General features: G+C 58.9%; 5 protein-coding genes across 5 annotated transcripts; 1 reads left to right on the top strand and 4 right to left on the bottom strand.

Annotated features, from left to right (window-relative positions):
- Positions 1-149: 149 nt before the first annotated feature.
- SPBR_08649 (uncharacterized protein) lies at positions 150-959 on the bottom strand (the record flags this gene model as incomplete). Its single annotated transcript, XM_040766887.1, has 1 exon — positions 150-959. One exon carries the CDS (start codon positions 957-959, stop codon positions 150-152), a length of 810 nt encoding a protein of 269 aa, XP_040614657.1.
- Positions 960-1,917: 958 nt separating this feature from the next.
- Positions 1,918-2,579, top strand: SPBR_08688 (uncharacterized protein; the record flags this gene model as incomplete). Its single annotated transcript, XM_040766926.1, has 2 exons — positions 1,918-1,930; positions 2,008-2,579. 2 exons carry the CDS (start codon positions 1,918-1,920, stop codon positions 2,577-2,579), a joined length of 585 nt encoding a protein of 194 aa, XP_040614656.1.
- Positions 2,580-3,035: 456 nt separating this feature from the next.
- On the bottom strand, positions 3,036-4,031 carry SPBR_08583 (solute carrier family 25 (mitochondrial carnitine/acylcarnitine transporter), member 20/29; the record flags this gene model as incomplete). Its single annotated transcript, XM_040766821.1, has 1 exon — positions 3,036-4,031. The coding sequence occupies one exon, from the start codon at positions 4,029-4,031 to the stop codon at positions 3,036-3,038; it is 996 nt and encodes a 331-aa protein (XP_040614655.1).
- A 938-nt stretch (positions 4,032-4,969) lies between these two features.
- Positions 4,970-6,053, bottom strand: SPBR_08557 (glycosyl transferase family protein; the record flags this gene model as incomplete). Its single annotated transcript, XM_040766795.1, has 2 exons — positions 4,970-5,943; positions 6,017-6,053. 2 exons carry the CDS (start codon positions 6,051-6,053, stop codon positions 4,970-4,972), a joined length of 1,011 nt encoding a protein of 336 aa, XP_040614654.1.
- Positions 6,054-6,930: 877 nt separating this feature from the next.
- Positions 6,931-14,531, bottom strand: SPBR_08057 (autophagy regulatory protein; the record flags this gene model as incomplete). Its single annotated transcript, XM_040766295.1, has 3 exons — positions 6,931-6,963; positions 7,036-14,280; positions 14,361-14,531. 3 exons carry the CDS (start codon positions 14,529-14,531, stop codon positions 6,931-6,933), a joined length of 7,449 nt encoding a protein of 2,482 aa, XP_040614653.1.
- Positions 14,532-14,559: the final 28 nt, after the last annotated feature.

Here is a 14,559-nt window from a genome sequence, read left to right as displayed (position 1 = left end):
CGTATTTGACCTAAGGAAGAAAAACCTATCACATTGAAATCCGCATCTTACCAGACAAAACCCCGTATGCATTGCCCCTTTTAAAGATGGACACCCGTAGCAGTTCAAGGTCTCTCTTCAGCTCCCTCTGGCGCTCCTCCACGGCAACCTTATGCCTCGCTCATCTTGCTGTCAGCCGGGCCAGCGTCAGAGGCCGCTGCCGCGCTCTTGCTGGCACTCTCCTCGTCCTTCGTCTCGGCCGCCGTGTCCTCCTCCTCCGCCGGCAGCAGGCCACGCAGGGCCAGGTCGTAGATGACACCCTCGACCTTCTTGACGGCGTACTTGACGCCGTCGACCTTTTTGCGCAAAAAGTCATTCTTGAGGTTCAGCAGCTGGAAGCCGGCGTGCAGGTCCTTGACAAAACGGCTGATGCGCACGGCCAGCTCGCCGTCGCCGAGCGTCACGGCGTTCATGGCCAGGCGGCCGAGCTCGTCGGTCAGCGCGGTCAGCGCGGACAAGTACTCCTCCAGGGCAATGTGGAACGCGTCGTGGTCGATCTCGACGGGGACGCCAAAGACCGCGCCGACCTCCTCGAGCGTCAGCAGGCGGCCGACGGCCGGCTTGGTGCTCTCGTTGTCGAGCGCGGCCACGCCGCCGAGCCACGCCGCCAGCAGCACGGTGAAGATGGCATCCTGCAGGTGGCGCGTCCAGCGCTGGTTGAACTTGTAGTAGGGGTGGGCGGAGGCCACGTCGCCGAGGGCGCGCACCGTGGCGACCTCGTCGGCGACGGCGGCGTCGACGGCCGGCAGCAGAGCGGCCGGATAGCGGGCGCGCGGTGTGGAGTGAACGCGCGACAGGACGCCCTGTGCATAGGCGACGTTGCGCTCGAGGTCCTCGATGAGGGCGTCCAGCTGGGCGCGGACGGCGAGGTCCTGCTCGGCCTTGGCCTTGAGGGACTCAAAAACACGCGGGTTGATCATTGTAGCAATGGAGGCGGGGGTCGGAGCAGGCTGGCCGCAGCGATACAAGTCGATTGGCTAGTTTTTCTCGTTCTTCTCTATACTCAATTTTAGTGATGCGGAGATTTTCATGCAAAGCTCTTTTTTGGAGCTCACTTTACGCAGTACGACTAGCAGGTGCAAACGCGTAGACATTCAAACCACGATCAAAACGCAGGCCTACTACAAAATCATGAATCGAGAAACGGCTGTCGATAGGTGCTTTGTCTCCCTTACATCCCAGGCAAGCCTGAGATTGCAATGAAAAAAATGAGCACACACAAAATGTAGAAAATTGTTCGCGTCGCTTGGAGGCAGTGTAATACCAAGGACACAGTGGCAGTCGACCATGGGCAAGCCCAGAGGGTCGTCCGCCGCGAGACAAAAATTAGATTAATCACGATTTTACTCCGTAGAGTAATTTCAGAGATTAAACTGAAAAGAACAGATACTACACTTGATCTAAGCCAAAAGGCAAAGAGAGCTAAGGAAGAAAGGAGGAAAAGAAAATTCTAAGAAGGAAAGGAGGCGGGAGCTATATTTATAGGTGTTTGGGAAGGCAGCAGCCGGTGGAGCCTGCCGCAAAATTTTTGGGTGGCCCGTGCGAGCATGCAAAGGACTTTGCAGCAGCTTTTGTGGCCGCCCGTCACCGCCTTTCTGCGTCTACTGTGGGTCACTGCTTTTTCTGCCGCTCCTGCCTTGGTGGTCGACGCGGCAGCGGGGTACATGGAGTGGAACGGGGCGTCACTTTGTGGCTTCGTACTCCACATACGACTCACCTATTAGCATCGTCACCGGCTCTCCGAGGTCGTCGCAACTGGCCTCCCAGACGATTATCGCGAGGTGTTATCCCGCCAGACTTTAAATACACCGAGACTCTGTCTGCTTTTTCGTCCCATTACGTCACTTTCGCATATGTGCAAGTCGACCATTGGACACAATGCACGACAACCGTGAGTCGCTCCAGCATACAACTCCATGATCTCGGTCCGTTATCGTCCTAACTCTCTCTCTCTCTCTCTCCTCCCAGGATCTCATCCTCTCCTCGAGCAGGTCCCACTGACTGTTTCTCCCTTCGTCCACCTCCCTCGCGCCACCACCCTCCCTTACCGCTACAAGGCCATGCCTTCCGCTCTACCGCCATCCATCATCGAGGCCGGCGGGCCCGGCGGATCGGGTGCACCGGCCAAGGTCCCCTACGTCACCTCCCCGGCAGCCAACCTGTCTGCCCACCCCGACGACATTCTGGCCAAATGCCGCGCCCTCCATGAGCACGTCGCCCGGCTGCAAGCAGACGCCGACGCCGAACTGCAGCAGTTCGAGCAGCGGATCCAGGAACGCGACCTGGCGGAGAAGCGGCGCGTGGCGCCCGGCTGGCTGGACTCGGAGGACCGTCTGCTGGTACCCGAGAAGAAGGAGTCCGTCACCGGATCGTCAGGAGACCGAGGGAGCGACAGCGGCGGCGACGGTTCTGCGGAACAGCCGAGCGAGATGGCGGCAGCGGTGCCGGAGCAGACAACCTTTGCTGCGGCAGGCAGCGGCGGTGTTACGGGCGAAGCATTAGATCAAGCCTTTGGGAGCATGCAGCTACGAAGCGGGTGATGCGCTGTGCATGCACACAAATGTGACCTTTCTTGTCTCGGCCTTTTACGACACTACGTAGATGGCCTTATCGTTGAGCTCTTTTTGAAAGGGGGGCAAGGGATCTGCTCATTACACCCCGATGGAAGCGTGCGAGCATGAGTTTGGAGTTCCTGGAGTTTTTAGGAGTATGCTTTTGTTATTGATGGGCCAGCATACATACATGTTAATTGAATTTTGATATTGATTCATATGTTTGAATGAATCCTGTTGGACTCGACGATATATATGCCGTGATAACTATATGAAACCAAATAATAAATAGCATTGCAAATCATAAATGCGCCAGTAATTGAAAATCGTAAAAAAAAACTTTAAAAAACGCTAGGTGGAAAACAAATGCTCTCATCCCTTCTATTCCTTCATTCTTCTTTGCCAACTTACTCTCTCTCTTTTCTAGTCACCCGCACAACCCATCTATGGCAGGGTCCGCATCACGGCCTCAAAGGCCACGAGCGCCATGGCATTTGCAGGGAATGCCCGCAGGAAGCACGGCACAAAGCCCCGGAAGAAGCCCTTGTAGCCGCTCTCCCGGTAGACGGCCGTGGCCGCATCACGCCAGTGTGGCAAGCGCGGCGTGCCGTCATTGAGCTTGCCGCCCAGCGGGTCCGTCATGATGCGCTGCTTGACAACGTCGCTCGGGTAGGCGACGATCCAAAACACCTGCGCGGAGAGGCCACCGGCCCAAAAGTTGACGAGCGCGGGCGGCAGCGCCGTGTGCTTGTTGAGCAGGCGCGTGAAGACGTCGTAGCTGCCCCACCAGAAGAAGAAAAAGGAGCGGAAGATCATGGTCGAGAAGAGGCCGTGGTAGATGCCGCGGACGCCGTGGCTGCGGTAGATCTTGCCGGCGCAGTCGAGGGGGCCGTGGTAGAGCCGGTCGGCCTTGCTGGCGGCGTATTGCACCTGCAGCCGCGCCTTCAGGTGCTCAAAGGGCGCCGCCACGAAGCTGACGGTAAACCCGGCAAAGATGCCCGCAATGCCGTGGCCATACGACGGCAGCGCAGGTCCGCCGGCGGCGGTCGATGCGCCGGCGGCGGTGGCCGCGGCGTCGACACCAAAGACGTGCTTGCCGAGCAGCTTCTTGTACATTGTCAGACTGCCGAGCATGACACTGTCCATAAACATCCAGCCGACGAGCGGCGGCGTGGCACCCTTGTAGAGGGCGCGGATGCCCTCGTTGCGAACGGTCTGGACGAGACAGGACATGGGGCCGGCAAAGCGCTCGGCGGACGTTGTCTGCATGCGGACTTTGATGGTGTCAAACGGGTGGCCCACGGACAGCTTTGCCACGCCGGAGAAGACGCCGGCGACGAAGCCCTTGTAGTGCGCCGACGAGGATTCTGCGACGGGTGGCGGCTTGGCTGCTGGTACGGCAACGGCAATCGTGCCGTCCATCGGTTTTTGTGTGGCCATGTTGTATATGTGTGTCTCTGTGTGTCGGCGTGTGGTGGGAGAGGAAGAAATGATAGGCGTCTCCGTGTGGTCGTGCTTTATGCCAGCTGCCGTTTCCGTGTAAAGCCGCTAGGAGGAAGGCGCGATGGATTGTCGAGGAGTTTGTCGAGAAAGAGGAAACAACGACATAGAAGGGAGAGGCGGATGGAGTCAAAACGAAGGTGGAAGGAGAGCGGACTCAAAGATTTGTCTGCCAGAGAGAAGCCTACCCCAGATAGAGAGAGAAACGAAACACAGTGGAACAGAGGAGATTACGGCGTTGAGGCACGGAGCAGAGTTGGTCTCTCCCCGGGTACCGCCTGCCGCCGCGAATTGATTTGCGCCTGCTAGATGGGGTAATGGGATGCAAGAATGGAGTAAAGGCACGGCGGACAGCTGTCTCCAACAGGAAGAAAAAGAATAAGAAAAAGAAAAAGAGAAACGGCTGCCACAGCCTTTTACCCCACGGGCGGTTTCGGAGCTTAGCAGTTGGAAATGCGGTGGAAGTCACCGTTTGGCGTAGGCGGCCGGGGTTCGACTAGAGTCCCCGGCGCAGTCTCCCAGTGAGGGAAAGAAGGGACCTGGCAGAAAAGCGGGGCACCACATATTGAGGTCGCGCTTTGCAACTGGTGCTGTTGTGAACGTTTTGGCAAGGCATATTATGTATTCTCCGTACGAATTACGGCACCACAATACTCTCCCTTTCGCAATCTCATCTTCGCCATGTTTATTTTCGCGTTTGGCCGACTTAGACATATATTGACCTATATCGTGCTGCTCGCAGCGCATTGTTGTAAATATGTTCCAAAATTAGAATCCATGCGTCCTTCTGACATGTCCACCCACCCATATGCAACGTACCCACTACGTAGGCATTCGAATCATCCCATCACCACCCCGGCCCTGTCGCCAAGCCTCGTCTACCACTCGTCCTCGATCCCGGCCGCCGCCTCCGCCGCCTTGCGCGCCCGGTGCGCCTCCGCCCACCAGCCGTGCGACTCCACGTTCCGGGGGTCCTGTGTGAGGCCGGCCTTGAGCGGCTGTCCCGGCGCGCTGCGGTCCAGCTCGTCCCACGGGTTGGGCGTCAGGATGTAGTGGATGTTCTTGACGGCGTCGTCCTGCCAGATGGCGTCGTGCACGCCGGGCCAGCGCAGCGTCTTGAGGGCGTTGTACGTGTAGGGCAGCGACACCCAGCGGCCGCGGAAGAGCGTCGACAGCAGGCTCTGGTCGGCAAAGTCGAGGTCGGCGGCGTTTTCGTCCATGAACGACACGATCCGCTCAAACAAGACCTTGTTGGGCACGACGACCTGCAGGCCACCGTTGATGAGCTCGACGCCGAACGGCTGGTTGGGCAGCGCCGGGTCCGGGTCGGCGCCCTCGGTCTGGGCCTTGGCCGGGTCGGCGTGCTGCAAGGTGAAGGCGCAGTTGGCCGGCACCCAGTCGCGGGGGTAGTGCGTCTTGCCCAGCGGGTTGCAGACACAGGCGTGGCCAGCAGCAAAGATGCGGCGGCTGGTGGCGGGCGCAGGGTCCTGGGCGGCGAGTTCCGGCTCGTCGAGCGGCAGGTCCATGAGCTCGTCCATGTTGCGGCGGACCAGCATGTCGCTGTCGAGCTGCACGACGCGGGTGTACTGCGTCAGGCCAAAGGGCGTGAGCTTGCTCCAGCAGTCGTAGAAGCGGGGATCGGCACTGTAGTCACGGTGCGACTTGGTGGGCAGCAGGTAGGCGATGCGCTGGTGGGGAATGCCGCGAGCAGCGAGCGCCTTCTTGCCCTCTTCCGGGAAGGAGTCTGTATAAAGTGCGACGAGTGGGTAGGCCGACTTGACGTTCTTGAGGGAGGCGTCGAGGGTCAAGAGGCCCGGGAGGTAGTCGAGGTTGGTGATCAAGGTCGTCCAGACTGGCCAAGTGTCAGTGCTGTGAGTCCTCTCCTGTCTTTTCTGTGTCTCTCCGTCTCTATCGCACCAACTTACCCTTGTCTGAATCGACTGCCCGCTTGCCGTCCGACATCTTGGAGCTGCTGATCGACGTACGAAGGGATGTTCGGGGCAAAAGGAGGGAAAGAAAACCAGACGCGGGCAGGCACTGTGATTCTGGGCAAAGCTGCGCAACGTGTCCTACCAAAGCTTCAACAACGTCGTTTGTGACGGACGTGGGTTTGCTGTCTGCCGAATGACGCCATACTAGCGCCAAAAGTCGGTTCATGCAGAGTTGTATCTTACACTGGCAGGCATGTTGTAGTGGGGGTAATAGTGGCAGGAACAGCTGGCACGGGTCTTATCGACCTGCGGCGGCCGGCGCTACCTGGAAGCCGCCGCAGACAGCGCCGACTTGTGGTACGAAGTATTCATACTGATGACTTTCTGTAGGCAAAGACGACACGACGCATAATTATAATTAGCACCTAGTTTCCGAGAGACAGGATTCACTTTTCTGATTTCTCAGCGTCTCGGAAGAGGTGGGAGCGACACGGGGTATACAGTGAATTAATCTAAAAGAGCGCCCACGTGGGTGGACGTATGAAATTAAGGCAAAACAAAAAACAATAAGAGACTTCGCAATGGAAAAGAAACTGAGCACACATGATTAAATCAAACATCAGAATGAAATCGACCAAACCTAAAAGAAAAACGCCTCTGAATTCCCGATGCTGTCCCAGTAACTCCAAGCAGATGAGGTATTGTGAATTTTTGACAAACTGGCTGCACACTGGCAAATAGCATGAAAGATGGAAAGACAGAACGAGTCGTCGCGGACTGGAATCAAAACCTGTCGTATCATCGTAAGGAGCGGAGGGGGGGGTTCTAAAAAAAAAAGACAAAGTAAGAGTAGAGCAACGGCAGGGTTGCATTGCATCGTGGGCTTCGTGACGGCCGCAAATTGCCATCTAGCTTCGGCGGCCAGGGCCAGACTTGTATTTCTGCACATTGTGTTAGCAACTGTACACTCACATATCCCAACATGGGCTGTGCCACGCTCTGCTCTGACTTACGTCTTCGACCCGCCGCAGGTTCTGCGGATCCAGGCTGTTGGTGGCGCCCATCAGCGTCTGCCCGATGGCCTTGGAGGCACCGATGGCCGGCCGGAAAATGATGGTCGGCGCGTGCTTGATGACCACCTTGGCCGCGCCCGTCGCACTCGTCGTCTCGCGCACCTCGGCCGGCACCGCAATGATGGCGTCGCGCGCCACGTAGAGGTCGCGCGCCAGGCTGGTGTACGCATGGCGCAGGCCCTGCACCACGCCCGTCGGCGGGTCGGCGTACAGGCTAATCTGCTTGCGCTCGTCGTCCGAATCGTCGTCGTCGTCGAGGCCCCCGCCTGAGGGGAACCCGCCGTTCTGGGCCGTGCTGTGCGGCGCATCCGGGTTGTTCTTGTTGAGGATGCCTTCGGCGCCCTGCAGCACATACTGCGTGCCCGTCGCGACCTTGGCGCCCAGCTTGACGAGTTCGGTGCCCGTGGACTTGGCAAAGGCCGCGGCGCCCTTGGAAATGGACCGCACGATGCGCCCGTTGTGCCGGTACTCTTGGATGGGAATCTCAATCAGGTCCTTGAAGCCGCTGCCGACGGTCACGAGAGACCGCACCGGTGCAAGGCCCGCGAGAACGCCGGGCAGCTGGTGTTGCTTGATGTCTGGCATCCAGATGTCGTTGAGTGTCTTGCCCAGCCGGTCGAAGCCCGACACGCCGTAGATAATGGTGTGCCGCATCGTCATGCGCGACCCGTCGAGAATCAAGAAATTCATAAACTCCGTCGTGTGACCCGAGCGCAGACCCGCGTAGTCGACCCGTTTGGGCTTAAAGTCCAGCTGCACGGGGATGTCGCGAATCTCGGCTCGCTGGATGAAGGGAACATCGCTGGTCGACGCATGCGTCGGCGGTGCCGTGTCGTCCTTGAACTCGAAGAAGCGCGTAATGAAGTCGAGCGCGTCCTGGTCGACATGCAGCCGCAGTGGAAGCAGCGTCACCCTGAGCACAAACTCTGTAGCCGCCAGCTCCGGCACCGGCTTGACAACGAGAACCTCGAGATGCACCATGTCGCCGTCGATCGGTCGCTCGCCGGCATCGCGGTCGTAGGTTGCAAACTTCTTCCACGTCGATGTGGGCACGTGGTCAAAGATATCTAGGTCGCGGATACGAACATCGGTCGACGACTGCGTCTCGCCCGAGTTCGGTGGGTAGACAACGAGGTCGGCTGCGACACCGCCTAGCTCAAACGTGATCTTGTGGCGCCGGCTGCGATGCAGCTTCAATTTCTTAGACCGACCGCCACGAGAAGCATGCGGTGGACCAACCCCAGTCCCGCCGCCGCCGCCGCCGCCGCCGCCGCCACCACCAGGGCGCGTCGACGTGGCCGTAATGGTCGTCGCCGCAACCGACTCTGTGTCGCCCATCGCATCTCCATAGATGTTCTGGTTGATCGCCTGCGTCAGTTCCCGCGGGTCGTGCGAGGCCGGGATGCCAATGTAGATGGAGTTGAACAGGAAATCACCAATGACGGCCTCTTCTTCTTCATCCTCCGAGTAGGGGTTGTACTGGTCTTGGCCGGACCGCCGGCGGTGCCGTGTGCGCCGCTCATAGGCTTTGGCCTCGACTTCTTCGACGGTCTTGGTGATGATATCGCGCGTGTGCTGCCAATCGTAGCCATCAAAGAGATTCCAGATGACATGGACGTCCCGGACGCGGACACAGAGCGGGGGCGGCTTCGTGCCCGCACTTGCCCCGTCCCTGCCGCCGATGACCTTGCTCCTATTGTCGTAGCTGTTTAGAGCCGAGTTCCACCGATTGGCATGCGACGACTCCTCGGCAGCCATGTCTGACGACGTGCCGAAGAAGTTTTCTTCGGCATCGAGGTCGCTCGTCGACGACGCAAGGAAAAGCGGACTGCCACTGGGTTTGGTATTTTCCTTTCTCTTGCCCTTGTCTTGTCCAGACGGGATGCCACTGCGGCTGGGTGTGAGACTGCCGCGCTGCTGAGCCTGTTCTGAGAACACAGAGGATGCATTGAACAGCTGCTCGGCTACCGTACCCGCCATGCCATGATCGGCATCCAGGTCCAGGTCGCCATCGAAGAGGAGATCGTCGTCGGCTGTGACCGAGGGCAGCGAAGCTACAGACTCTTCAATAGCAGTGCGATTGCCATGGCCGGGCAGGAGGTCGTGGCTGCCGTCCGAGGCGGCACCAAACAGGTTGCCTTCGCTCCCAGCGCCCATGGTAGTACTTGCCTCGTCCTCCTCCCCTTCCACAATAAAGTCGTCGTCAAAGTTGTAGTTGCCCTCGGCCCGGCCGAACGCGTCAATCGAGATCGACGCCAAAAGATCCTTGACCGGCATGACCTCCGTCTTGAACTTGATCTCCTTGCTGGGTGGCGTTGGGGGTTTGAGGGCGTTGGCAAGCGTTATGAGCGTCTGGGTCGAGTCGGCACATGTCTCGAGGACGAGTAGGTCGTCGCGAACCTCGATATCGATTGTCTTTTGGCCGTCGCCGTCAGGGGCCGATACGTGCACGGAGACCTTGGCTGCTGAGATCTGGCAAATGTCGACGTATCCGCGGGCGCAGAGGCGTGACACCATGTCCTTGGAGAGGGATGGTGGCGAGAGAAAGCTTGTACCGCCAGAGGAGCGGCGTGCGGTATGGCTCGGCGCAAATGACACCTCCTTCGCAGACACAAGGGTCGACACGTCGTCGACAAGCAACAAAGACATCTTATTGACGTGAACGACCGTGTCGACTTCCTCGTCGGCTTTGGGAATGGACACTTCGAGACGAGCATCGCCAAGCACAATATTCAGCTTCGATGGCAGCTTCAACGGATTGAGACCGATAATGCAGTCCCGGAATGACAGGTCAAGCGTCGTCGGCTTGGATGCCGCGCTTTTAGCACTTGCCTCGGACAGACTCGTCTTGCCCGTACCTGTGGAAGCCTCGCCGCCAATGGCCGAGTGTGCCTGTTCACCAAGATTCGCAACAGATGCGGCCAGGCTCGCTTCAAAGTCTTGCGGGGTGGCATCCTCGGCCAAGCCAAGGATGTCCATCACAGTAGGTACTCGGTACTCGAAGTTCAAACCCCACATCTTGACCTTGATAACGGGCTCCATGTCGTCGCCGATGATGCGCAGCATCAACGCCGGGCATTGCCCACTTGTTTGCGCTGGCGAAGCGCTCGTGGACACTGCAGCAGACGTGGTTGCAGTTGCCGTAGGAGTGGATGGCGTGGTAGCAGGGACCACCGACGAGCCGATGAGCTCCTCCGTGTGGTTTCGGTGCACAGACAGCGAGCCGGCTGCGACGGATATCAGGGATGGGATAGAGATGTGCGCCATGTCAAGATCCCCTATGGAGGCCTGGAGCAGGCCAAGGCGACCACCAATGTCGGCGGAGACATCCAGCCGGCGAATTAGACCGAGCGTGAGGAGGCCTGGCCTATCATCCTCGGGCAGGTACTTGGCGACGGTGGACAGACGCGCAATCTCCTCGCCAAGTGAGGGAAGACACGATAGCTGCGCAATGTTGTGCACATGCACATCCAGGGCGTCCATATTGAGGCGGAGGAGAGGACCGCTGCGGCGTTGCCGAAGAAGCGTGTCAACCATAATCACATCCTCACGCTCGTCGAACTTGACACGCGAGGGCGTGATCAGCTCCAGCAGTCTCTCGAGATCCTTGTCTTTGGGCACATTCAGAAATTCGAGGCGGGTGTTGGAAACTTCGGCCGTCACGGGCGGTTCACCACGAGAGTTACGCAGGTAGGGCCCGGCCAACTTGATACGGCTCACGCCGATTCCGATTCCTTCCTCGCGGCTGACAAGCTTCACGGCGCTTGTATCCAGGCCGGCACGGCAGTCTCTACCAATAAGGTCGAGCCGGATACCGCCGATACGCATGTCCACTTTGTTCTCTGCCGTGGCCGATTTGTCGTCGGGTTTGATCGGGGCATCGAAGCGGACGCCGCGAGGCTTTTGGGTTGGTGCTTCCGTCTTGGAAGAGGTCACAAGTTTGGTAGCACCAGCTCCGCCTTGGGACGCCGCAGACGTGATGGACGAGCCCATGCTAAGGAAGCTGCTCAGGCCACCAAACCAACTAAACGTCTCATCAAGGCGCTGCAGGTCGACCGACACAAGGAGAGGCAGAGTGTTGATCTCGCACCGGAAGGCCTCGGCAGATTGGCTGATCTTGACCGAAACATCGTCGCCGGCTGGTGGGAAAACGTCGCGTACGGATGCCCGCATCTGGATGTGCCTGTCAAACGACACAATGTCCGCATCGGCATAACCGAAACGGAACCGCTTCAAGTCAATGCTGGTCTTGGTGACCGGGTCGGGAATGCCTGCGCGAGACGCCTCTCGGCCGGTCGAGTTCTTTGCTGCTGCTGGAGGCGGCGGCGTAAGACCGATGACAAGATCTTCTAGGACGGTTTGAAGAAGGACGTCGCCCTTGTGGTTGAAAGTTGGCGCCCGAGGCGAGTCAAAGAAGCGCTCGGCAGTGTCAGCTATACCGGCCAGCTTGTCAAGGAAGAGAAGTGAGATCTTCTCAGCGTGGACTTTGACGTCTGGCATGATGGAAGCAGTGTCGTCTCCATGGCCCTGTGTGACAACAGAGCCGCGTCTCCGTTGTTGCTTCTGTAGTTTCGCCTTTTGCTGCTGTTCCAGCCCTGTCCTAAGTGATTGTAGCAGCTCAGAGACGACCATGGCGAGTAGGAAGCCAATGGAAGCATCAAACCGGACTTCCAAGGGAGCGAGCGTCACCTCAAGGGACGAGTCACCCTCCGCTGGCCTCGCATGGGCCGTCTGTGGCCAGACCTGGCTCTCGTCGAGTCGAGTGCTGAACGAGGTGCTGCCCACTTTTGACGCTGCGCCTGCAGACGAGTAGACAGAAAAGGAACCCGGCATATGAGGAGCAACGGATGGCCCTAGACTTTCATGGTGGTGATGGCGTGGGGTGTGAACGGTTTGATGTGCGATATCGATTGGCTTGTGGTTGGATGGAACGTAGATGGAGATGTACTGAAGTGCTAGGATCTCCTTGACAAGGCGGGCCGGACCACGTGGGGTAGCAGCTTCATCTGGCTGTGATCTTGACTCTTCGCCTTCCTGGTCGTCTTGAACCTCTGGGATTTCCTGGCTCTTTTCGCTCTTCGATGCGTGTTCGCTGTCCGAGCCCTGCGGGCCATCAAAGTTTCCTCCAAACGCAGGCGACGCTCGGCCAGAAGAGTGCACGCTGGAGCGAAGCATTGGTTCGGCGGCATGCTCGTTAGCAGTATCATCTGGCGCTGCAGAAAGAGAACCGCGCGAGCTCGTCGAACGTCCAGAGCTGGATCTGGGCTTGTGAAACATGCCCGACCCGGCCAGGCCGAATGATGTGGCCGATTTGGCAAGCGGCGGAGACGCAGGAGGCGACGGCTCTCGTTCCGCTTCGTGTGCAACAAGACGCAGGGACAATTGCGTCGACTGGTCGGGATTGAATCCGTCGTTGCTACTAAATTGAGGATCAAATTCACCAGTGGGCACCGGTGAATCTGGCCGGGACGAGCCAGAACTGATCGAGCGTCGCTCGTTATAGTCGTCGTTGTAATGGTCATCGGCCTCTTCATCGGCGTCATTGTCCTCGTTGTCCCAGCCACCTGGCATGGCGCTGCGAAGACGCGACGAGTCGGCGTGTGAGAAAGCACTCATGTACATACTTTCGGCTTCGTCATGGCTGAACACGTGTGATGCCGCTAGGTCGTCGGCTGGCCTGGTCGAGCTGACGCTGTTGGTATCGCCGGATCCCAAATGCTGCGACCCGCTCAACGTAGGGGTGGCAGCACTAATCATGCCCAGTCCAGAGGTACCGAAGCCAGAGGCGCCGAAACTGCCACGGCCTTCTGAGCGCGGAGGAGACGCGCTGGTATGCCGGAGCGACGGCTCAGACTGGGCTTCCTGGCCCCATGCGCTCCATTGTAGACTGCCCTGTCCATCATTCCCATGAACAATGGTGGATTGCACGGCATGAGGCGGTGCCTGTTGCGGTGGTACTATTCCGGACAAGGATGCTGGTAGGCCAGCCGTGTCACCGTACACGGAGGCTCTGGGTGTAGACGAGGAGGAAGCCAGAGCAGCAGCCAGAGCGGCTTCGTCGTCTTCGATGTCCGGAGGTGCGTCTTCGTTGGTGCCGGAATCGTTTTCATCACTGGAACTACCCATTTCGTATGGGATATTAAAAGCGTCCTCGCTGTCTTGAAGGCCGTATCGGCTTTGCATCATCGCGGACGAAGCCACCGAAGACGCCGCCATAGACGCCGCACCTTCGTTGTAGTCATCGTCCGGGCCGTCCAGGCCATGTAGACTGCCATGCGCAGGGTTGGCGTGTCCATGTTGATGGGAGTAGGCGTGGGCCGACCCGTCGGTCGACGAGCGAGACGGTGGACCGCGTGAAGGCGTCCCGGGTGATCGTGAGGAGAGAGACGACGGCATCGATGGCGAGCGGGCGAGAGTTGAGAAGATGTTGGCCTCCGATATGAGGAAGGCGCGGACGTTCTCGAGGGAAATATGGCGCTTGCCCTCCTTGGGCACAATGGGAGGCCGTCCTGTGTCATTGCTGGTCGTGGTGTCCTTGTTCGCATCTTCTTTCGCCGAGTCGGCTGGCGGTGTTATTGATGTCGTGACACCCTCGACGTTGATGCGCGACAGGGCCAGCTGGAACACGACCGGCTCAACAGCGCCTGGGGCGGCAGCCCCGACCGGGCTCGAGGTTGCGGCGGACGCATCGACCGGCAAGTCCACCTCGAGCTGGAAAGTCACGCCCTCAATGTTGACTTGTATGCGATCCACAATGCCCTGGAGGAAGCCGGCCAAGAACGTGGGCAGTGTCAGCGCTTGACCTGTGCCGAGTGTCTGGGAGGACGATGAGGTGGACTCGTCATCATCGAAATCGTCGTCGTCTTCGTCGGCGGCCGCGAGTGCCTCTTCAAGGGCCTTCTTTTCGTTGACGGGCTGGTGCTCGAGGAAGGACTGGGCCAGGTCGGCCGCAGTGGGGACCACGCCGTCATCGTCAGCTGCCGACTTGTTGCCACTGCCTCGTCGGGCCGCACTGCCTTCTGCGTCGTCGCTGTCCTTGGCTATCCGGAGACGGACGTCGACACCAGTGACTTGAATCTGGATCGGGCTGGAGTAGATATCAACAGGAAGGGTGACACGGAGGAGTGCAACTTTGGCTTTTCGAATGTGGAAGGTTGGTGGGAGTTGGAGGAGCTCTTGGAGGATCTGAAAAGACGTCAGTACATACGCCTACCCGCCTGCATTGCCTGCCGCATCTCTGCGTGGTTCGGCTTGGCATGACCTACCTTTAGTTTCAAGCCAACATCCCGAAACTCGAGAACGGTATTCCGGCCCCAGGCCAGGTCGAGGTTATCCAGGTCGAGAGCATCGGCGTCGAGGACGTCGAAGCGGGAGAGCGCGTACCGCAGCAGCCGCTTGGGCATGCTGGAGTTGCGGAAGGAGTCGAGAAGCGACATGGTGAGGCCGGTCTGTGTGTCTGGGAAG

The sequence above is a fragment of the Sporothrix brasiliensis genome (genome assembly GCF_000820605.1).
Source record: "Sporothrix brasiliensis 5110 chromosome Unknown Cont22, whole genome shotgun sequence".
Lineage (NCBI taxonomy): Eukaryota > Fungi > Ascomycota > Sordariomycetes > Ophiostomatales > Ophiostomataceae > Sporothrix > Sporothrix brasiliensis.
The sequence above is the reverse complement of the archived record's forward strand: the minus strand, read 5'-3'. Positions and strand labels throughout refer to the sequence as shown.